Raw genomic sequence first — 25534 nt, 5'->3', positions numbered from 1 at the left:
GGAAGGAAAGGAAAAGGAAAAGGCGTGTGAGAGGCAAGGAAGGGAGAAGGGAGGAAAAGACCAGCAGGAAGGGCAAAGACAGGAAATAAGAAGAAGAAAGATGAAGAAATGAGGATAAGAGGAAAGGAAAGGAGAGGACAGAACGAGGTAAAAGATAGGAGGAGGAATATGTTGTGAGAGGAAGAGAGGAGATGGAATGAGGAGGAAGGAAGGTAAAGATGGGGAGACAGGGAGGACATGAGGACAAGGATAAAGGACAAGAAGAGAGAGGCGTAAGATGAGGGAAGGCGAGGAGAATAAGGACAGAAAGAAAAGGAGAGGGGGAGGAATATTTGAGAGGAAATGATGACAAAGAACAGGTAAAGAGAGGAAGAGGAAGATGGGAGGAAATAAGCAGGAGGAGCAAAGACGGGAAATAGGAAGAAGCAAAAATAAAGAAAGAAAAGGAGGATGCGAGGGAAGGAAAGTAAAGGAGAGGACAGAAGTAAAGGTAAAAGAGAGGAGGAAGGAAGAAAAGCAGAAGGATGAGGGATGGAATAAGGTTCAGGAGGAGAGGAGGAAGAGGAAAGGAAGGAAAAGAGGGGGAGAGGAGGAGGACATGAGGACAAGAACAAAGGAAGAGAAAAGGGGAGGAGAGAGGGGGTACAATGAGGGAAGGAGAGGGGTGAAGGAGGGAGGAAGGGGAGAGGGGAATAAGGAAGAAGGGAAAAAGGTTTGGAGGAAATAAAAGGAAAGGGGAGGAAGAGAGGATGGAGAAAGAAAAAGAAACAAGAAAGACAGGAAGGGGAGAAGGAAAGCATGGAGGGGTAGAGGATGAGGAGGTGAATTAAAAAGAAAACGAGGGGAAAAGAGGACAGGCAGAAAGTAATTAGAAGAAGAGGAGGAAAAAAGGATGAAAGGAGGACACTAAGCAAGAAAAGGTAGAGGAAGAAGAGCAGGAGGAAGAAGAATAGACAAGGAGGAAAAAAGGAGAAGGAGAAAGAAAGGAGGACAAGAAGTGCAAAAAAATAGAGGGAAGGAAAGGTGATGAGGAAGAAAGACTGAGAATGAATGGAGGAGAAGAGGTGAGGATGAGTAGAGGAAGAAGAGATGAAGGCAGCGTTTTCTCATCAGACGAGTCGACAAAAATCACTTTTACAGCTTCTGTTAACACTTCAGCAGACGAGGAGGAGGAGGAGGAGAGATGGATGGATGAAATGACAACGGCTGAAAAGATGGATGAATGGAAAGGTGGATGGATGGAAAGGTGGATGAAATGACAACAGATGGAAAGATGGATGGATAAAAAGATGAATAAAACGATGGGCGGATGAAAAGACAGATGAAAAGACGGATGTACAGGCGGATGGATGGATGTACAGATGGATGAAAGATGGACGGATGGATGGATGTACAGACGGATGAAAGATGTACGGATGGATGGCTGTACAGACGGATGGATGGATGGATGGATGTACAGACAAATGGATGGATGTACGGACGGATGGATGGATGGATGGATGTACAGACGGATGGATGGATGGATGTACAGGTGGATGAAAGATAAATGGATGGATGGATGTACAGACGGATGGATGTATGGATGGATGTACAGACGGATGGATGGATGTACAAACGGATGGATGGATGGATGGATGTACAGACGGGTGGATGGATGGATGTATGGATGGATGGATGGATGTACAGGCGGATGAAAGATGGATGAAAGATAAATGGATGGATGGATGTACAAACGGATGGATGGATGGATGGATGGATGGATGGATGGATGGATATTTGGATCATTGAATTGATGAAAACTCTTCATTGACTCTTCTTAAAGACAAACAGGTTTTATCTTCACTCTGAGCATAAAACGTGATTTAAGATTTATTATTTAAATCATAATAACTGAAGATGAAAAAATGCTTCTTTGTTTAATTATAGATTTCAGAGGCAGAATTAATGGAATCAGCCGGCTCCCCTGGTGCCCCCCCCCCCCCCCCCATTAGTTTGGGTGATCTGTGATTGGGCACAGAGCTCCCGTGAGTCGAAGCAAACATGGAAGTCAAATCTTCAAAGATTTCTTCTGATCTGTTTTCTTCTCTCTGACTGCTGAAGAGGATTTAAGGGGAGAAATCAAAAAACACATTTTGCATTTTAGTTATTATTTTTTTAATCTTATAGCTCCTCCGTCTGGGGCCAATGCTCCACCTTATATATATATATATATACATATATATATATATATATATATATATATATATATATATATATATATATGTATTTATACGTTTATATATGTTAAATTGCTTAAAATATTGAATATATTTCTTCAGTTGTGAAGAAGGAAAACAGAATCATTTGATATATTTCTTCAGCCTATCAAAACATTATGCAAGCCTTAGGTTCAGTCTTGTAAAACCTTTTTTTAATTTCAAGCTGTCAAAGCTGTTTTTCGGTTCTTAAAATGCAACTCTGTTCATCAGACGTGTCTCATTAACAGCAGGACTAATATTTGCCATCAGAGGAGAATATTTGTGGATTTCATGGAAGGAAAACAAAGTAAGAATGAAGCGTGTGATGACGATTCACTTTCGAGGACTCTGGTCAAAGTCGTCTCGGGTGAAACCCCAAAATAAATACAAAGCAAAGCTGCTACCATTAAACAAAGCTCTGATTTTCTAACGTTACCGCATCAACGAACTGTAATCAGCTAACGATATGCTAACTCACGGCGCTAACGTTGGGTAGCGGCTGTGGGATAATTAGCTAATCAGCCAGGTTAGCGGCTAATTAACGTCTTCGCATTACCTCAAGACGATGTGTTTTTATTTTATCTTCAGGATATCTGGATAAACATCAAATTATAAAAAGGTCAATTTGTTAATGGAAAAAACAATATTTGTATTTCAGAGATAATTACTTTATTATTGTGTGAAAATGTCTGTTATTGTTGTCGTTGACATGTTATCACAACAGAACAACCCTGTGATCGAGACGATGAAATCATATCTGTGTTTCACTGCTCTGTCAGTGTTCTTTTTCTCATTTTGTTTTAGAAGAAGTGGACATAAGAAATCCACTAAAGCATCACAGCAGAGACTCTGTGAGGAAGACGAGGAAGGGTTTAGTGTGAGACAAAGTGAGGAAGGCAGATAGTGTGTCTGTGCACAGCTCCAGGGTCCATGCATATTTGAGTGTTTTGTGGGTCCTCATGCGCTCCGTGAGGTTTAGAGAAAGCTTTCTCTCAGTCTTTGCTGGCCGGCCACAGATGCTGAAGGCCTCACCGAACAAGATATCGGAGAAAAAATAACCCCCCTAAAAAACACAACCGCTGAAATCGATGATCGCAGGAAGCTCGAGGCCAGAAAACGGTGATGCAGAGTTTTTAATCAGCACGAGTTCCTGGAGGAGAGAGATGAACTCTTCACTCCCAAAGTACAAAACAAACCAGAGACACTGAGCTTCTCACCATCCATTCCAAGTTCAGCCTCTACTTGGTTACTGTAAGGGAAATATCGACCTAGAGGTTATTATATTTACACTTTATGAACATAATGCTTTACATGAGATTATATAAATCCCAGCGTTAAAACTATGAGCTGACATTTCTACACTTTGGTACAAGATACCAAAGCCGGGCAACCAGGCATCGGCTTTTGGTTGCCAACTCAATTTACATTTTTAATGATTGAGATATAATGCAGTTAATCGTCAGCATAGTGAAAATGTGACATAAAAGAATGCTAACACAATAACTGAACACAATTCTTTGTCATTTTTTTTTATCAAAATACAAACTGCAATATAATTTTCTGTGCAGCTCAAAGATGTCGGAGTACTTTTCCCTCCCAAGAGTTCTCAAGTTTTTGTGTTGTTTGTCGTTCAGGTTCATCTGGTTCTTTGTCGGTTGAATCAATTTGCAAATTTGTTTGTGACGTCGACGGGTTGGTTGAACTTTTGAACTGTTTGCGTCGACATTGTCTTTAAACGTCTGTGTGAGCTCCAGTGAACTCGCCAACGTACCTGCAGCGTTGTCTGTCTTCTGACTGTGACAGAAATATTTAAATATCACTAATGCGACAAATATCTTTTTGAAAACTACTCATTTTGGGATGTTTTTTGTGGCTTTTTTAATATGTTAAAAAAGTTAAACATTTCTCAAAATGGTTGCCAATGGCAGATGTGACCTTACCCGTTTCCAGTCTTTATGCTAAGCTAAGCTAACCAGCTTCATATTGACATGAGATCTAGCTCTCCAGCATCATAAACAGCAGCATGTTTACATCCTACACAGTCTTTAATGCTAAAGCTGCAGTTCAGCTGTGCTTTTGTCGCTTGTTTGTTTTTTTTAATTAAGAAACAGTGTTAGAAAAGATGATTTGTTTGAAGCGTCCAACACACGAGGGAGCAGCCTTTTGTGTGTTTTTTTATTATTTTTGCTGTGCGGTGTGTATTGCGATGGGAGCGTTGTTATTCTGGCTGTCTGAGGGAGGAGAGAGGCGTTTACTGCCGAGCAGAAAACACCGGGGATCGGGGCTTTTTTTTTCTTTTCTTTTATAGTTAATTTGCTTTGTGATTTGGTGGAATGAAGTCCTGGGTGGTTTTTGTCAGCAGCTGTGTGGGAGTTTAACAGACGGTTCCAGGAAGCACAGAGGATGAGAGACTCACACACTAGTGACGTTTTTGGCTTTTTAATTGTTCAGTTCAATCTTCTTAAATGCATATGAGTTACATATGCAAGTTGAACCTCAGCTCCTATAAAAAAGTCTATAATAAACTGAGTAGTCAAAATTCAGACACTCCGACCTTTAAGGACAAAAATGTCCCCATTGAAACATAATGTTTGATCATCACATTATAAAACCATGCATTCATTATGTCAGGTTTTTAATTATTATTATTATATTTATTAGTTTTTATATGTTTGGGGGAAATACATGCTATTTTTCTGGTTTCCTGCATTTAAATCAATATGCTTGCTAATCATTGTTGACGGTAAACAACAACAAAAACATCTCTCTAGCGTTTAGTATACAGCAAATAATTCAATTTCCCCCTAAAATAAACACAGGGGCATTATACAAATATGGAATTCTGAAAACTAATGAATATTTGATCGGACCTGAACTTTGGAGGAATTAATCGTTATATATGTATATATATATATATATATGTGTGTGTGTATATATATATGTGTCTATATATCCGTATATAGACAGTATATATATATATATATATATATATATATATATATATGTGTATATATATGTGTGTGTATATACAGTATATATGAATATTTGATCGGGACTGAAGTTGGTTAAAAAGTGAAAGTGGTAAATAATATTTTTATTAAAGCAGTTTTTTGAGGCAATTTTTTTAAAGCGCAAAAACTAAAATGCATCATAATTACTGCTGTTGCTAATCATTTACATATCCAGGACTGTGAAAATAATGAGGGTCTTTTTCACCACAGCGTGGGCATTATGTTAACAAACCGGCATTCAAAGGATTAAACTGCTGAACACAAATGTATATTTGGTGGTTATGATCAGGACTGAAGTCATTTTTGTCCTCTCGGGACTTTCTGAAGGGAGGCCTGAGGGTTAAACGTGGTTGAAAGCGTCGCAGCTGATCCGTCCTTTAATGTTGAACATCCAGAGCTGCACTGTCACCTTGGCCGTCTCCTCTGCAGTCTAAGCTGCTGTAGCAGAAAACCAGCAGAAGGATTCTTAAAGAGAAGCGCAAAGCACCGCCGAGTCTCCTCTCGTCAGATATGAGAGGACTCTTTTTGAGAGCGACTGATTGATCTTCATAATAAATAATACAAAAACTCCTTTAACCGGGGAACCAAAGCGCCTCAGCGCCTGTTTTCCCAAAGTATTTACAGACTTTTTTATTTTATTTTATTTAAGTGGGAAGTCACTGGAGAACATTGTGCAGTGAGATATCTGTCAAGTCTGTAATCTTTATTGAGTCATAATGGCAAAAAAAAAAATCCTTCATCGCTGATTGCTGCTGCTGCTGCTCTCTCAGCAGAATTATTTCCCAGAGCTGTTGTAATTGGCACCATAATAAGTGGTGGAGATAAGAGCGGGAGGGGGGGGGGGGCGCTCAGGCACCGGTGACTTAGTATTTCATTACGTGTTACCATGGCGACGGCGGTGGCTGCGATCGCTCTACGCTTTAGAAAAGTGAAAAAAAACAACCCCCAAAAAACCCCTGTTCTTTGTTTTTTTATGAAACGCTGCAGGAGACTGGAAGCACAGAAGAAATGTAATGCGACTCCGGTCCTGCAGTGTTTGTGGCGTCATGTTTCAGGTCTTCATGGACTCATTATCTTCAGGTGTATTTGATCAACGTAACTGTATCAGCTCCAACGCCAAACTACACACTTATAATAAGACTTTCTGACAGCCAACAAATACATCCAATCTTTAATATTTAATAAGTCGGTGGAAATGCAACCAATGAAGGGTTTGGCTGAAAATGGAAAAAGCCATTTTCGTTTAAGTTTGACTAATCAGTTTATTCATATCAACAATAAATCTAACAACAATTTAATAAGTTAATGTTTCTGAGTATCAGCTGGATGCATTGAACATTCCACGTATCCTCATACAGCAGTTTGTATAATATCTTAAATATCTAAAAGTCAATGACAAACTGTATATACGAAGTGGACGTAGTTGTTGTGACTTCACCCATTGGTTTGCAGACTGATTTTAAAGCTGCAAGTTTGGTGCTTTTTTTTTATTACGTCCATCGCCATGTTGTTTTTTGCAACCAGTGAACAGAAAGTGACCATATCTGGACTGAGGAGGAGTGACGTAGAGACGTCGTATACGTCTCTGGTAGAGACCTGTCAATCACAGTGTAGCCCCGCCCCTAAATCATCCCCTGCTTTCTGGTCTGTTTGACTCTAAATGGAGCATAATGTACTAAATGAACATCATGCTGTATTGAAGAAGACTGTAAACTAGAGATTGAGACCATAAACTCATGTTTACAATGTTTACTGAGGGAATAAATCAAGAGAGAAGTAGAGTCATTTTAGACTAGACTTCTATACAACCAGAGGAGTCGCCCCCTGGTGGACACTAGAGAGAATGCAGCTTTAACACATGAAGCTTTGGCTTCACTCGTCATAACTCGTCATCATAAGGTTGTCAATTTTTGCTTATTACATGCAAACAGTCATTTCAAAATATAACAAACTTCCCTCTTCACAGGAAACAACTTTGTTAGGTTCAAGCCACAAAAGTACTTATTTTGGTTTAGGAAAGAATCGTAGTTTAGGTTTAACTACAGAAGTTTTAACAGTGTGTAACACATTGCCTGTAACAACTCCCAACCACAGTGTAGAAATACTCACATAAAAGTCCTTGGGCAGAATGATTCCTTTTAAAGAGTTATATTCATCATCTTATTGGAAAGTTAGCTCAATTTGAACTTCTTTATTCTGTTGGAAAGTTTAATCTGAAACACACAGCATTTTCTTCTACACTGTTTTGTTCGTTAAAAGTATGTTTTTCTGTTCGGTTTGAGCCTCAGAGACAATGTGGAGTTTGCTTTTAGTTCGTCGCCTCCCTGTAATATACCAGACAGTCACATTGAGAGGTTCAGCAGGTTTAAAGCTTTTAATCCAGTCTGAAGAAATAACAAAATCTTCCTCCTTCAAAAGCATAATTCACAAAGATTCTTTGTGAAGATTTTTGAGTAAAATGTTCAATAATCAACTCAGAATGAGAATAACATCCAGGTTTGTTAAATGTCTTGTAAAAGCTTTAGACCCCAAAGATCAATAAATCATCTGCATATTGCTGATCCCCCATTTTAGAGCAGCCGATCCCCACAGTAGACCTAAACAGCATACTAATCTCATTTTCTGCGTCAACACAGAAACCATTTTTTGTGTCACAGTCACACTGGATGAGCTCCAGTAATGCTGCCTTCTTATACCGCTGCAGACTTTTGCCAAGTGGCTCTGTGCAGAAGTGGCAGCTAATTAGGCCGTAATGTGTTGGTTGGAAACATTCATCCCAACCAGGGTGAATATTTGCCTCTTGCAGACTCCGCCAGTCATGATGGAGAGATGTAGATGAATTAAAATAGACGGGGTGAAAAAAAGTCTGGGTATAGTTGAGAGATGATAAGCTGCCACTCAATATTAGGAAGCCGGTAACTGCAGACTGCGGATATAATAATGAATGGTGTGACATTTGGAGAAAATGTCTCGTCTTCCAAAATGTCCTTCCACTATGCAGTGGGATCCAACATCCAACATATCAGATGTCAGTTGGATTCTCGTCAGTGATATTAAAATTACTTTAATCATCTTTTTACTTATATTTTTGACAGTCTTACTCCAGTTTTTTCAAGAGAAATATGAGCTATATGAGCCTACATTTCAACACATTTTATGTAACTTTCATCTTTGTTACTAACTTATCTTCGTTGGTAATATGTTATCTTGGTTGCTATTATCTTATCTTTGTTTTCATCAACTTATCTTCATTGTCAATAGCGTATCTTCATTGTTATTGGCATATCTTTGTTGTAATTAACTTATCTTCATTGTTATTGACATATCTATGTTGTAATTAGCTTATCTTCATTGTTATTGACATATCTTTCTTGTAATTAACTTATCTTTGTTGTTATTGTTGGTTGTTATTAACATAGCTTAGTTGTTGATAAAATATTCTAGTTGTAATTACCTTAGTTGTTTGTATCTAATCTTCATTGTTATTAATTTATACTTATTAGTATATATATATATATATATATATATATATATATATATATATCTTATCTTAGTTGTTATTATCTTATATTTAATGTCATTAATGTATACTTATTGTTAGTAACATATCTTAGTTGTTATTATCTTATCTTCATTGTAATTATCTTATCTTTGTTGTTCTTATCTTATCTTTGTTATTATTAGTTTATCTTCATTGTTTCAAACATATCTAAGTTTTTATTAGTGTTTCTTAGTTGTTATTAACATATGTTTGTCCTTATTATCTTATCTATGCTGTTTTTATCTTGATTGTTTTAAAATGATTCTTCATTGTTAACATGTCCTAGTTGCTGTTAACATATCTTATTTTCACTGTTATTATCTTATCTTCGTCTTAATAGTCAAATCTTCCGTTGCCTATTTTTAGTTTTATATATAGTATTTTTTATTTTAAGCACAGTAGGGAGGGGCAAAAGCATTTCACATCTCTTTATCATCATGTACAGACATGTGTATGTGACAAATACAATTTGAAACTTAAATTAAACTGATTAAAACCAAGAATAAAGTAGAACTGAAGTAAAATGACAAATTGCATTGCCTGGTTGATTTTTTTTTTAATGAATCCCCTCCTTTTCCCTCCAGGTGGACCCCATGTTCACGGTGCCAGCTCCCCCTGCTCCGGGCCACCCCGGGGCCCCCGGATCCTCCCTGCCCTTGGCCCCTTCCTTCTCCCCTCCGGCCCTGCCCACCTCCAACCCCAAGCAGTTGGTGGTGAGGACGAGGTCTATAGGCACCAACACCCAGGACGGTGGCGTTTCAGGAGCACTGGAGGGCGACTCGGCCTGCCTGGGACCCTGCCAGCCCGGGACCAGCGTCAACCTGGAGGGCATCGTCTGGCATGAGACTGACGAGGGTAAGGAGTGTTTCTGAAGAGTAGTAGTGAACGCTCTATCAAAGCAGGTTTAAAGGGATGGTTCACCCAAATTATAATAATCTAGAGACTTTGAGACACTTCTGAGGTGAATGGAATCTACTCTGTTACTTAAAGCATTACATTAATTGGGACTATTTCTTTTGATTATCGAGAATCAAACCGTTGTTTCTTGAAAGACATGTTCAGTTTTTCAGTCAATGCTTTAAATTGCACAAGCAAGCGTTGGCTAAACTAATAGATGAAGACTTCCTTCCAGGGACAGCTGCTGCATGTGTCCTCGACAATGCGGCTGCTAACTCTGGGACACTGTTTTCTGGTGTCTGAGGTCCGATGCGTCTGAGAGGACGTGGAAAGTCTTTTGTTTCAAACAGGAGTAAATTAAATACTTTTCTCAAGCCATCAGCAACTTTTCTGATCCTAGAGCATGAACAAAACTATTTTTCACTGAACACAGGCCGTGTGAAAGCGAGGTGTGGAAAATTCAGGTCCAGCAAACGGTCCATTTTGTTCCTCCTCATTCAGACTAAAGGACGTGTTGTTAGCAGGATGAATTCAACTAGGGAGGCTGTTTTTAGAAGCTGTTGAAGGACGGCGTTCAAACGTGTGACAGCTCCAGGGGAACAGTCTGTCTGGACTCAAAGCTGAGTAAATGGTCTTCAGGTTTACTGGACAGCAGAACTCCAGAGCCTCTTATCCACACCTCAGAATCTTAGAGCTGTTTCTCGCCGCTGCGATGCGAAGATGTTATGCAGGTATACGGGAAAAAATCTAGGTTTGAATCTTCCACATGATAATTATTGTAACATTGAGGTTGTTTCTAGTCGTTAGCAAGTGAATATCAGCTATGACCAGCTGTTGGACGATCTCGAGCTATATTTTGACGTTTATTTGTCTGTTGATGGAGTCGTCGAGGTGTTTGTTGTACATTATTGGGTGTTGAGAAGCGGATTGCTCATTGTTCTGTCGGTACATTATTCTGAAACACCAACAGTCCGCTATCCCATTAGATCCCAACTGTCTTTTAGACCGAAATCAAACGCCCATTGTTCCGAAGGCTCTTTGCTCTGAAAATACACACTCTGTGTGTAACTCTGTATGGCTAATTATTATGTAGAATAACAGCAATAGCTTTTTTATGACATCAGCTGAAATAAAGGATTTTAATGATCAAATTATATATTTCTGCAGGGTTTGCAAGAATTCATGAGAACTCACAAAATCAGTTTGTATAAATATCCATGCAACTTTTTCAGACAGAAATTGGTGCTTGGTGTGAAACGGCTTTTCATTAGTGGATGGAGTTGCTTCAGTTGTTGTCATGTGACCTAAATATGTAGTTGTGGTCATGTGACAACATATTGGTGTACACAGGGAAGATGGTTGACCAGTCTGTGGAGTCAGAAATAATCACTGACTCCTGGTTGACTTTGACTCCTTTTCCGGTTGTTCTTTCTTGATGTTTGTAGTTTGTTGAGCGTCCTCTTGTCTGCAAATAATGACTCGAGTGCGTCTGAAACAACGGGGGACGTAGCGTACGACAGGCCTCAAGAAAACCCCGATGCCCGTCAAAGCATCAGGATGAACCCAACGTCAGCTCTCCAGAAAAGCACCACTTGTATCACATTTGCACATCCTGACATCTGTACCGTGTTGCTGAGGCAGTAAAAGTGGTTCAGAGACACCGACAGGTCACAGCTGTGTAATGGACGGATTGTTGAAATGATATCTGGTGAATATTGTGAGACGGTGTTTCTCTGTAGATACTTTGAGGTCTGGATGCTGATGAATGTTTGTAGAGCTTTGAGTCTGTGGCCTCTGGTGTGTTTATCCTGTTGACTGTTGTTTGAAGTAAGTTCGCTGCAGTGTTTCTGATTTGTATTTCTAGTCAAATAGAAAAACGTATTGAGTGTTTGACTGACCCAGTGCTCTGAGACACTGTCACTGTGGATGACTGTATCAGGACAACAACACGCAATCAATCAATCAATCAATCAATCAATCTTTTCCTGCACAGCCACTCTCATGCAGCTCAAAGTGCTTCACAGGTGACGGACAAGTGGAAAATAATAAATGTGGACCGTGAAAACAAAAGACAAAAACAATTTAACAATTTGAGAAATGTGAGATGATGAAAAGGGATGAAAATGTAATAAGATTTTAAATCTAAAATAACAGAAGTGTTGGCTTCTTTTAAGCTCAACCAAACCACCTCACCAGAACCTTAACCAAGTCCTTAATGCACCTGAATCTCACCCAACATTAATTATAGATGTGGCGGATCAGAAGAACAATTTTTAACAAACAGCGTTGCATTGATTTTTGCCTCCGTGGATTCACGACGTTTGGCCGAATAACAATTGGGAGTCTTTACAACTAGTGTGGGTTTGAAGAACATATGCCACAAGAACAGATAAAAAACGTCTCGTCGTTCCAAACTGAAATAACTGAATATTTTGAAACATGACTGGATATCCTCAGAGGAGCAGGTTTTTTTTTTTGCACATTAAGTCCAAAATACCAGAAGAAAAGTAGAAACCAGAAGCCCATCTTGCACTACAAAATGATACCATGGGAGTACCGGGCGGCGGATCAGACGGCCCGATGATTCACCCAGCCCACTTCCACGCCGCGGCGCTTTGATAGGCCGTTAACGAGGACGACGCTCGGCGCCGCGGCCCCTTGGCGGAGGTGTAATACCTTACCGCGGGCTGCTAATGAATAATCCCGTCTCTCTCTGTGCCCGTCTCGCTCTGCCAGCCGCGGGGGCCTCTGAAGTGGAGCGTCGAGGCGTTTGTATCCCGGCCCAGTATTAATTAACTCGAGCGGCTCCCTCCGCCCAGGCAAAAATAAGAATAGCGGAAGAAGAACAAACAGAACAGAACTCGGGGGGGAAATATATATGCTGGTGGTCCTGAACAGACTCTGGGTCCTTCTGTACGAACAGGATCACACCAAAGTCAGAGAGGCTTTTAAAATGTTTCCTTCCAGACCTTGAAAGGTACAAAGAAGATGAATACATTTATGAAATGAATCATTTAAAGGCTGCACAACTCTGTAGTTGATCAACGGGAAATCAATCATCTCCAATTTCTTCATAATTGATCAATCATCTGAGTCATTCAGCAAGAAAGAAGAGACAAACATTCTCTGGTTCACCAATGTGAAGGTTTTCTGCTCACCTGTTTTTATATCAAGAGTGTCTTTGGTCATTTGAAGCTGTGGAAACGTTTCCACTATAGCTGCTATATCGTTTTATTGTATTTGTACACACTTAAGAGTGCATCAAATCGAGATGATTTAACAAAGAAGAAATGTGTCCGGAGGAGAGGTCAAGGAGCCACAGACCTCCCTAACGAACGAAACAAAGTTCTGCTCTGGATGTATTTCAGACTCCTAAAAGACTCAATATCAGTCTAAGTGAACGCTGTATTTAGAATGTTTTCACCTCTTTACCTTGCTGTCAGACAGACCTTCATGACGGGGAACTGAAGCTGTTATCTACCACCAGACTCCATTCACAAAAGCAGTGATTGTACCTCTCAGAATACAGGAGTTGCTGGTCTACTTTTGCCTTCGAACAATAACTCAATAATGTGCGACTTTGGTGTTTTAAAGGGTTAGTCTACAGAGGGTACCCTGCCTCCTCCCGGTCCACCAGAGCTAACTGATCATGGATAAGTACCTCATACAACCCCAACGATCCAAACTGTCCCTTTAAGAGCAGCAGTTCATGAGGAAAATAGTGAAAAGGTTCCATAACGTCCTCAAGAACTCTGAATCCTCATCTCTGAACTTTACACCAAATTTCCCCCAAATCTGTTCACATATTAATTTTTTCAGATTCTCTTCCCGAGAAACAAGCAGTGAAGCACGACTGAACACTTGCTCCTCGGTGGAGAAAAACAAAATCAATGCGAAGGGAGAAACATCAAAGCTTTCGTGTTTTCCAGGTTTGTGAGAGTAAACAAACCGCAGCAGAGCACCGGGATTCATAAATAATGTGATGCTAAATCTGGCGTTATGCAGAGATTTAAACACGGCGATGTGCCGCTGCATGCAGACGTGTATACTTTATTTGACATACAGGGAGAGTCCTGACAAAGATGGAGGGACAGAAGAGGGATAAAGGAGGGAGGAAATGGATTCAGTCTGACGGATAGATGAGGAGGAGAGAGAGAGAGAGAGAGAGAGAGAGAGATGTGAGGAGATGGACAGAACGGCAGCCGAGGTTTCTGTCTATATTTTTAAAGCACCGGAGGGACGGAGAGCTGAGAGGAATGTAAAGACGGAGGCAAAAAAAAAGACAGACAGACAGAGGGGACGAAGAAGGACCGTCTTTTAACGGACAGTGTCAGAGTCAAAGAGGGGAAGGGAAGAAAAACAACGAAGACAAAGAGAGACATGAGAGAGTATTTCTATTTTATTTATTATTTCATCCTGCAGCTCGGGGGGGGGACTATATCAGGAGGCGGAGGGATAAACCGAAGAGCACCCCGCCTCGTGACGGCGGAGCGGTGCGAGGGGAGGACGCCGGTTGCATCTTAATTAAGCAGAATGCTAATTGGAGAGACAGAAGAAGAAGACGAGACCACCATTTCGTTCCCCCTGTCTCCTCCCTGCAGGAGACCACAGGCTGATGAGCTCTAATCAGATGGTGATTGGCTCGACTCAGTCAGACAGACTGACTGAACGTCTGTCTGTCTGACTTGATGGGCAGAGATAAAGTCAATTACAAGGATTGTAAATCATTACTGTCTTCTGAACACACGCGTTAAATAACCCCAGTAACCGCGGTGAAGTAGCTGGTGTGCCCTTAAAGCAACGGCGCATCACTTCTGGTGGCTTTTTCTCACTGCAGGTTTATTTAAAGCTTCTTTCATCCAAATCCACCGTGAAAAGTCAGCATGAACACACACACAGCGCACGTGAGAAAATACAGAGAGCACGTTAGCTTTGCACAAATAATGATGGAATGTGGAAAATATAGACAAACGCAACAAAAACACCTCGGGAACAAGTCTGCTGGTGTCCTTGAAACCTACTCAAAGTCCATTGGACCGGCATGAATGTAGGCAATAAAACCGAAGCACGCAAAGTTACGTGGCAAACAAATAAACGTTGACTTCTCTTTTCTCACGTGTTAAAGCTGCATTCTCTCTAGTGTCCACCAGGGGGCGACTCCTCTGGTTGTATAGAAGTCTAGTCTAAAATGACTCTACTTCTCTCTTGATTTATTCCCTCAGTAAACATTGTAAACATGAGTTTATGGTCTCAATCTCTAGTTTACAGTCTTCTTCAATACAGCATGATGTTCATTTAGTACATTATGGAACATTTAGAGTCAAACACACCATAAAGCAGGGGATGATTTAGGGGCGGGGCTACACGCTGATTGACATGTCTCTACGTCACTCCTCCTCAGTCCAGATATGGTCACTTCCTGTTCACTGGTTGCAATAAACATGGTGACCGCCGTAATCCAAGATTGCGACAACGAAATTGCCAAACTCGAGGTCTCAAAACATCAGTCCACAAACTATTGAGTGACGTCATGATGACTACGTCCACTTCTCATAAACAGTCTATGTTACTAATGTTAAATTAAAGCTTTTTAACTCTTATTCAGAATCAGCAGGTCAAGAGGAAATCAACAGACTAGAGAACAGCTCACAGTGGGAGTGAACTCTGGAAGGAAAGACGTTCATTTCTAAGTGAATTTTAAGTGTTGATATTTTTGTTCAGTCTGCGAGGAGGCAGGAAAGGAAGAGAGAGAACTTTTTTCTTTTTTTTCCCCTGAATCTTAACAAACAAACCCTGAAGTCACTGAGATACAGATGCTCAAGTTTTTTTTTTTTTTAAATCCACACAGCTCAATGCAAGCCTGAAGAAGTGTTATGGAGACGTGGGGCCAAACTGTTACTGGAACTAGAACACACTGAAGGGTGGATTCACAAAGAACGGATCGCAGCCGCTATCTGCCCCGTCCCCTTACAGCGCAAACACACACATAAAGGTCAGCAGCTGAGTGCAAGTTGTCCTTTTGCATCTGAATCACAGTCTGTATGGACGTAGTCGTCGTGACGTCACTAATTAGTTTGTGGATGTTTTGAAGCCTCGAGTTCGGCTTTTTGGTCGTCGCCATCTTGGATCTTTTGCAACCAGTGAACAGGAAGTGACCATATCTGAGGAGGAGTGATGTAGAGACACCGTATACGACTATGGTCTCTGGTACCTGTCAATCAGCGTGTAGCCCCGCCCCTAAAGCATCCCTTGCTTCATGGTGTGTTTGACACTAAATGGAGCATAATGTACTAAATGAACATCATGCTGTATTGAAGAAGACTGTAAACTAGAGATTGAGACCATAAACTCATGTTTACAATGTTTACTGAGGGAATAAATCAAGAGAGAAGTAGAGTCATTTTAGACTAGACTTCTATACAACCAGAGGAGTCGCCCCCTGGTGGACACTAGAGAGAATGCAGCTTTAACACGTGAAGCTTTGACTTCACTTCTCAGAACTGGAGGTTGTCTCCTGGTCTGATTGTAATTGTCCATGTAGGAAAGTATAGAAGCTCTTAAGGTTGATGTGTTGGTGTGTAGATGTGAGGTAAACTAAGTTTTATCATATATATTCATATATTTTACTTCAAAGCTAGTTTGGGAATGTTAAGTTGTTGACTAATCAAATCCATCTGGCTCCACTCGTCTGTGTGTGAGTGTGTCGTGAAGGTGTCGGCCATCGGGCTCAGTTCAAGAGCAACAAGTCGTGTGTTGCAGTCAAACCTGGTTCTAAAGCTGAAAATGCATCCAGGATGTGATTTGCTCTGCGTCTTGCCGCTGGCACATCACAAAACCGAAGGTTAATGGTTTTCAAATGTCAGTCCGAGAGAGAGAGAGGAAGAGGAAGAGAGAGGCATTTATATTTCAAACGGCTGAGGAGTCGTCAATTCTCGGATTAGAGTTTAAACCTTGAAGACTAAATTTCTCTTCAAAGCCCAGGAAGCTGACGGGAACGGAGGGCTGTGTTTCCCTCCTCTGATGTTTGCTGACCGATATCAGTTTGAGCGATTTCACAAAAAGGGGGTTTGGAAAACAACTTGAGCCTCTTTAAAGCTGTGAACTCAGTCCTTCACGTTCCCACGTTTCTTATTCCCAAACAGCTGCTGCTCCTCTTTTTATTTCTGCACATTTGTCTTTTGTCAGTGTTTCATTAGTTTCCCTATTAGATAGAAGAGAGAACAAAGAAGTGAGTGTTTCTGCAGAGCTACAAAGGGTGATGTATGCAGCAAAAGAAGTGCTGCTCACAAAGTGTGAAACAGGGTGAAAAGCTCCTTTCAGACCGTTTGATTTGTTGTCTTCTGACACACCTGTGTCCCAGTTTGAGTCCGTTAAAAGACAGACTTTTTGTCTTTTTGTTCTGATTGATGTCATCTCGTTAGCAAAGAGCCTGGAAGACGTTCAAATCAAGGGATGAACAAAAGAAAAGACCCGCAACTGTACATAAAATGTTAAGACCCTGAGGGTTCAGGGCTTAAGGCCTTAGGGGGGACACTGGGACCTAAAACAAACGGCCCATATTTCCTCTTGAAGTCCTGAACCCTGTGTTGATCTCTTGATACTGATTGTGGTCTCAGTAGATCCAGTTCTAACCCTTCCTGTCTCCGATGGACAGGTGTGCTGGTGGTCAATGTGACGTGGAGGAAGAGGACCTACGTGGGAACTCTGCTGGACTGCACCAAACACGACTGGGCTCCTCCAAGGTGAGACCTACACACAGACTAGGAGACTAGATGACATCACAGTAGACTCTATGACATCACAGTAGACTCTATGACATCACAGTAGACTATATGACATCACAGTAGACTCTATGACATCACAGTAGACTCTATGACATCACAGTAGACTATATGACATCACAGTAGACTATATGACATCATAGTAGACTATATGACATCACAGTAGACTATATGACATCATAGTAGACTATATGACATCACAGTAGACTATATGACATCATAGTAGACTATATGACATCACAGTAGACTCTATGACATCACAGTAGACTAGATGACATCACAGTAGACTAGATGACATCACAGTAGACTCTATGACATCACAGTAGACTATATGACATCACAGTAGACTCTATGACATCACAGTAGACTATATGACATAATAGTAGACTCTATGACATCACAGTAGACTATATGACATCATAGTAGACTCTATGACATCACAGTAGACTAGATGACATCACAGTAGACTATATGACATCACAGTAGACTATATGACATAATAGTAGACTAGATGACATCACAGTAGACTCTATGACATCACAGTAGACTAGATGACCTCACAGCAGACTCTATCACATCACAGTAGACTAGATGACATCACAGTAGACTCTATGACATCACAGTAGACTAGATGACATCACAGCAGACTCTATGACATCACAGTAGACTATATGACATCACAGTAGACTAGATGACATCACAGTAGACTAGATGACATCACAGTAGACTCTATCACATCACAGTAGACTAGATGACATCACAGCAGACTCTATGACATCACAGTAGACTATATGACATCACAGTAGACTAGATGACATCACAGTAGACTAGATGACATCACAGTAGACTAGATGACATCATATGTATGGATTCTTTCAATGGGAGTCAAGAGATCACTAACCTGGGAGTCATTTTCATTTTAACGATGTCATTTAAACTACTTTTATTTTAATTTTAGGAATATTGCCAACGTCCGACCTTTTTAAAAGATTCTCACTCATTTGTGTGTTATGTTATAGATTTAATTTCTATGTTTTTTATTATTATTTTCCCTCTTTATTTCCCAAGGTTTTTATTTTATTTATTTATTTATTTTTTAACATTTTATTGTGTCATTTTTATCTTGCAAAATTGTATTTATCTGTTTCGTGAAGCACTTTGAGCTGAGTGTTTGTATTAAAGGTGCTATTTAAATTAATAAATAAATTGAGTTATAGCATTTCCAAAAAAGAAAGCTCCAATCTCCCTCTCAGTTGAGTTATTATTAGATAAGTTATTAAAAACAGTGAGCTGGTGGGTTCCTGTGACGCTGTTGGCTGCTATAAGAAAGTGTGTTCTTTTAAAGACAGACTATTTAATGTTTGAACGGCGAAAGGTTGAATTCATAAGCAATAAAATGCACCATTTATCATTTAGATATGCTGTGAGGTTTTTCTGTTTCAGTGTTTCTTGGTCTGCCACCAAAACACCCACCTGAGTGGTTTGTTGTCTGAACCTAAGCAAGTGTTTTTATTTGAATTCACAAAGAAAGTGCGTGACAAGTTGGAATGCAAAGGTGTTGAGGTTTTTGGATATTTGTAGTATTTGTTCAGGTTAATGGAGGATCATGGTCCTGGTAAAGCGTTGGTATAGAAAGCGCTGCTTCCTGTTTGGCAGCTACAGTTACATTTGTTCATGTATTTGGTTTCACAGACTCACAAATGCAGCTAACATTGACATTAAGAAAAACAGCTCAACGTTTAGTTCAGGTCGGATCGCGATTGGCTCTTCGTGTCGCCACAGATGGACACATTTAGGACGCCAACTGCTGGGGAAACCAGGCCTCAAGTGATATTAAAATGCATTGATTGTTATTTTTTATTCTAATCGTAGACGCAGTTTATGGACAGGCCTTGTATAATGATCCTGATTCTTCTCCGCACTAAACATTGGAATATATATTTGCTGTTGATGAACTTGTTAAGTGATGGTGAATCATAGGTATATATTTATAGATATGTTTAAAAGAAGGCTGGATTGACTGTGGGCTGTCAGCTGTTGTTCTGTGATGAGCTTTAACAGAAACACTCTTCATCCCGGTGTGTTTTTCTAATTGCTGAGTAGAAACTGTGTCTCTCCTCGCGGGGCTGAAGCCTCTCAATTATTGCTGCTGTACATAAATGATTGTTGTCATGGCAATTACAGAGTAATCTCAGAAACCAGGGACTAAATTGCTTTTTTTTTTTTTTTTTGCATTTGGTTTCCGCTGCTCTCTTTGTCAGCGGGGACTGAATGGCGTTTTTATTATAGAATTCAATGGAACGAAATGTTCCCACTTCGTTGATTTATTATCAGTCCGTGAATGAAACTGTAACCTGAAGATGAAACGACACAATGATTAAATTAAAGCACAAAATGTAACTAAAGACATAAAGAAAGAAAGTTATTATAAAAATAAACATAAAAAAAAGTAAGCGGTGAATTTTTCAGCTTTAGTAGAAGTTAAAGTTTCTACGAGGAACTTTCATGTAGCGTTGGTTCTGTTGGTCCCTGTGGACTAAAGCTGTAGTGTCTCTGAGCACCAGAGTCCCTTTAGAAAACCTCTCATTCTACTGCAGCAGGGTCTGACAGTCTGACCCTCTCAGTCCTGGTTCTGGTTCTCCCGTGACTCCCTTCCATCCAGCGGGTCCAGCAGTACGTCCTGGGTTTCCAGCAGAGAGGAGAAGCTCTGCTCCTGGGGGAGGAGGAGGAGGAGGAGGAGGAGGAGGAGACGCTGCTGCTGCTGCCGGGAGCTGAGCTCTCCTCCTCCCTCCGGAGCTCCGACTGCAGGTCCAAGGCTGTGGGTGAAGCCGGATCTGGGTCTGTCCATGGTGGACCGGTCTCTGCTGGAGGATCTGGGTTCCATCCACGGTGGACCAGGACTCTGCTGGAGGATCTGGGTCCGTCCACTGGTGTCTGCATTCAGAATAACTCTATAGAAACAGACCATCTTCTCTCTGTTGGTCTCTGTACTGATGGAGGTCTGATACAGGATCAGGACTAAACTGAGACCAGATAAAAGCTCCTCACAGTCACTTCAAATTGTATCAAATTAAACTAGATTCCTCGGTTGATACAAATGTTAAGCAGAGGCATGAGAGCAACAAATAACCTTGAAAGAGCCCAAAACAAATCCATAAAAAATGCAGCTGCGTGTTTCCAGCAGCTTCAGTGACATTCAGGGACACGCTGATGGAAAAAAGCAATTACAAACATCATAAGAAATGTGAGATATCATCATTTTAAAATCACAGAGGGGGACAAGAAAGTCTAGTCCCAACGTGCTTTGCGGTTCCATTAATGGAAGATGATTAACGCCCAAAACAGTCTTTTCAAGGTCAGGATACATTCATTGAGTCCTGCAATGTAGTGTCACAATGAATGCACTATATCCACGGTTCAGGGTCCAGCTTTGGAAGGTAGAGCCTTCCTCTGTAGATAAACATAAAGCAATCTCAGCAAACAGGTGTTTGATATGAATAACAATGTGTGAAAGTAGAGAAGCCTGTTCAGAGTAAAGATGTGAGGCGCTCTGGTAAACAGCATCAAAAGACTTCAAAGACGAAGGGACACCGTGTGAATACAAACGTCTCAGTATCAAACACAGAGATGATGTACAGGTTTCTTTTTTCATGTTATCAAAAGGAGAAAAATCAATTTCTATCCTTGACGTCTGGATAGAGTGGTCAAACATGAGCCTTGAATGATAATCAGTGTCTGATGGAACAAGAGTTCAATTTGGGTGAAGAGATGAACAAGTTGTTTCTCGGGTTAAAGCCTTTCAGGAACAAGAGAAACAAGAGATCTGTTTTCCCAGTTTTGATGTTTTGATGTGATTTTTTCAACCAGGATTGAAAAAGCTTTCTTGAACTTGACATGATACAATACGACGTAAAACGATACAATGTGAAACAAAACAATACAACAAAGTGGTACAATACGATACAATACAATGTGATACAACAAGTTGTGATAACATAATACGATACAATGTAAAACAATACAATGAGAAACAATAACATTTGATACAATACGATCAAATTTGATGTGATTCCATTTGACATGTGATACGATACAACAGGTGGGTTTCCATCCTGTTTTTCATGCACATTTTCAATTTGTGCATAAAAAAAAAACGTGGAAATGTAGAAAATTTGATAAAATCTTCATCGCTCCAAATGATCTGATGTAGTCTTCCTCACATTAATACATGGAACCAACATACGTGTCATATTTACAGACAGTTTTTTGCATTGTTATATTGTAGGTTCAACTGGTCTTCTTTAGTAATGGTACGATAGTTTTCCGACTGGAGAATTGGCATCACCTACTGCTTATCTGCCTATTGGAGTCATTCACATTTTCTCTTGCCCATTTTTCCTCGAAAATTTGGTTAAAATTTGCGCTACATATGGATGAAAACATGGCTGATGTGCAAAGATGCAACGTGATAAGAGTTTGTAATATGGTGTGATACCGTATGATGCCATTAACACCTTCTTTTTTGTTACGTTGTCACCATCTGCTGGACTAATGAGGACACTGTGTACTGCGGCTACAGGAAGAAGTTGGAACTAAAACTACCACAATGTGTCTCCCTCGTACTAATGACACTAAAACCAGACCTAATTTAACATTTGATTTGTTTAAAAGAGCGGAATAGAGTGGCTTAGATGTGTGGTTTTTGGTGGTTGCGTTATATCTTTTGTGAAACACTTTGTGACATTCTAATATAAAGTTATTTACGTCCTAAAAGTATCTGCTTTTCTAAGGATAAGCAATGTATATACAATATATATATATATATATATATATATATATATATATATATATATATATATGTTAAAGTGACATTAACATGCTTTAAAAGTAATAACTAAATTTGCTCATTTCCGATTTAATAAGAATTTTCTGACTCTGGATCAAGCTCTTTGGTTGGTGGGGCGCTGTATGTGCACCCTCTATTGACCGGCCAGTTACGATACATGTTGTGTTGATACAGGACACAACACAACAGGACATAATACCTCTGTGTCTATGCTGTCAGTAAGTATTGTTTTCCTCTTCTTGTGTCCAGGTTTTGCGAGTCTCCCTCCAGCGACCCGGAGATGCCCGGTGGGCGTGGCCGGGGCAAACGGATGCGAATGGCCATGGCCGAGCGGCCCTGCATTGAGCCGGCCCCCGCAGCCAAAGTCAGAGGTCTATCGCAGCACAGGAGCCGCGGAGGTGGTGTGGCTGGAACTGCCGCACCCATCCACAGCAAGGGACGAAGAGGAAGCCTGAACCTCATCAACAGCAACTGCCGAACGCCTCCTTCTTTCTTCACCGTGGAGGAGGTGAAACCTGCCAACAGCACCTCCTCTCTCTCGTCCGGAAAGCGAAAGAACAAACCGCCGGCCGACCTGGACCTCAGCCTGGTCTCCTCTGACGACGTCAAAAACGGGAACGGGAAGAGGATTCGAGCCAAATCCCGCAGCGCCCCATCCACGCCGCAGGGCAAATCTGACCCCTCGTTCATGGACCCCGGAGGTGGTTGCGCCTCCTCACCTCCTCCCCCGCCCATCCTCATTGACTGCCCCCACCCCAACTGCACTAAACGCTACAAGCACATCAACGGCCTGCGCTACCACCAGACGCACGCACACCTGGAGGCCGAGGAGCAGAGGAAGCCTGAGCTGGAGCCCATGAAGGACGGGGAGAGCGAGGATCGACTGTCAGACTGTGAGGACACCATCAGCAACTTGACGTACGACCTCTCGGAGACAAACAGCATCAATGCCAACAGCTCCTCTAAGAAACCTGCTCCTCTATATAAGGTGACCACGGTGGGATCTCCTAAGAACAGACGGCTACTCCTCAGCACTGACCACAGCCCCTCAGTCAACCCCAAGACCAGAAGAACCTCACTGCTGAAAGACGGGCTGATTGACGACCTTAGCAATCTGCCCATCATCTCCAACATGACCGTGGTTCTGGAGAACTGCATGGTCCCAGACAGGAACTCCACGGTCGAGATGCCCAAGCTGGAAGCCGAAGGCTTGATCGACAAAAAGGGAGGCGTGTGCGACAAGGGCAAGAAGGCCAACGGGAAGGTAGAGAAGCTGTCCAAGTCACGGACCAACCGGCCGATCGCTCCGGCCCCTGCTCCCCCAAAGCTGATCGCCATACCCAACACGGCGTATCCGACCGGCACTGCTGATACTGCCACCTCACCTATGGCAGCTGTGGGTCTCGCCAGTAAAAACCTTCCCCTGAAACCCATCAAACCAAAGCTGAGCATTGTCGTGGAACCGAGCCTCGTCAAAGCCACCATGGTCACCTGCAGCAAAGAGACCAGGAAGAAAGAGAAACGGAGGCTGAAGGACAAACACAACAAAGACGCTCAAACCAGGACGCCTAATGGCGACAGCGGTGGAATCAAACTGGAAGATGGTTGTGGTGGTGGTTCCAAAATGGGTGTCAAGGAAATTTCTGGAAGCCTTCTGAAGGAGCACCTCAGTAAGCAGGATGTAATGAACGGGCTCACGGAGAGCCAGGAGAGCAGGATGGCCAGTATCCGAGCCGAGGCAGACAAGGTGTACACCTTCACCGACAACGCCCCCAGTCCCTCCATCGGTGGCTCATCGAGGCTCGACTCCGGCGGTAGTTGCCTGGCAACAGACAGCAAGAACAACAGCCCCGCCTACTCCGACATCTCAGACGCCGGGGACGACGGGGGATCCTCCGAATGTCGCTCGGACGGAATCCGATCCAAGTCCGCCTCCTCGGCCTCTTCAGAGGCGAGCTCTAACAGTAACCACGGTAGCTCTGGTAAAACCCCGCCCACTGCTTCTGCCCCGCTGTCCAAAGACCCCCAATCCCCGTACTACCACGGCTACGACCCCTACTACCTGCAGGGGTACATGCAGTCGGACAGGCAAAACAGCAGCAGCGTTGTCTTCCACAAAAGCTCCGGCCTCGACGGCAAAGGGAAAGACAGAAAGGACGAAGTGAAAGAGGACGACAAAATATCCTCCCATGAGTTCTCGGACTCAAAGAAAGGCGACGGGCCGCCTCAGTCTCAGCTCCAGCTGGCCATGAGCCAGACCCAGACCGCCTTGGCCCAGTCGCTGTACTACGGCCAGTACTCCAGAGGCCTGTACATGGACCAGAAACTGTTGCTGGCCTCCAAGTGCTGCGACCAGACGCACGGCGCCAAGCAGAGGGGCGAGAGGGGACAGGGGTTGAGAGACAGTGAGGACGATAAACACATGGTTGGGGGTTCAGCCGGTGGACCCATGCTGGGTAAAAGTCCAGATGGCGCCAAAGGTTGCTGTCCCAAACCCGTCCTGTCCTACGTGGAGATGAGTGAGAGGGGAGAAAGGGGACAGAGTCTGGGCGCGAAGGCGGCGCACGGTGGCATGGTGGACCAGCACCAGGTCTTGATGAAAGACTGCGACGACATCAAGTCGCCTTCCTCTTCCTCTTCTTCATCACTCCACAACGCAAACAGTCAGACAGATCTGGACTCAAATGTTTCCTATTCCAGTGTAAGTTTCTCCCTCTGTCTCTAACCCGCCGCCGCCGCCGCTGATGGTGTTGTTGGTGTGCTTTAGCGACCGCTGTCGAGTGTCACAAAGAGATTAAAACACACATTGTGTCCAGCTAAACCAATAAGGTGCTAATAACAAAGACCGTGTGGCTTCTGTGGTGCTGTAGCTGTGCTTTGACATGCTACTTTAGTCGTTTTGGTTGAAAATCAGAATCGTGTGGTTTGATTTGATGGATGCAAATGTTTTTGTTTTTTAATGTGTAGAATCAATGGGGGGAAGCTGTACATGTAAAAACATAAACACACAAAGGAACAAAAGAACCAGTTCAAATACATACGTGTTGGTTTTTATACATGCGCTGCTTTTATTCCAGAAAGCTTGTACAGATTGTTTTGACCCATGTCATCTCACGATGCATTAACTCTAGCCATGCTGGGTCTTGTGTGACTTGAATGAAAGCCATGTCTGGGAGGTTGTTTTTTGTTGTTTTTCTTCAGTTCGGCCTAAATTCTGCCGT

At 41.9% G+C, this 25534-nt stretch overlaps 1 protein-coding gene across 2 annotated transcripts in view; it reads left to right on the top strand.

The window, feature by feature from the left end:
* The window catches only part of znf608 (zinc finger protein 608), a 48473-nt gene that overhangs the window by 15048 nt on the left and 7891 nt on the right, over nucleotides 1–25534 (top strand). For both annotated transcript variants that reach the window (XM_068703811.1, XM_068703812.1), the window contains 3 exons: nucleotides 9374–9644; nucleotides 17341–17428; nucleotides 22563–25014. In XM_068703811.1, the coding sequence (XP_068559912.1) occupies nucleotides 9374–9644; nucleotides 17341–17428; nucleotides 22563–25014 (2811 nt within the window). The remainder of the gene's footprint in view (nucleotides 1–9373; nucleotides 9645–17340; nucleotides 17429–22562; nucleotides 25015–25534) is intronic.

This window comes from Cebidichthys violaceus, unplaced genomic scaffold (genome assembly GCF_023349555.1).
Source record: "Cebidichthys violaceus isolate CVI_PGR_0920_01 unplaced genomic scaffold, fCebVio1.0.p SCAF_9, whole genome shotgun sequence".
NCBI classification, from domain to species: Eukaryota; Metazoa; Chordata; class Actinopteri; order Perciformes; family Stichaeidae; genus Cebidichthys; species Cebidichthys violaceus.
This window is presented reverse-complemented; position numbering and strand designations above follow the sequence as displayed.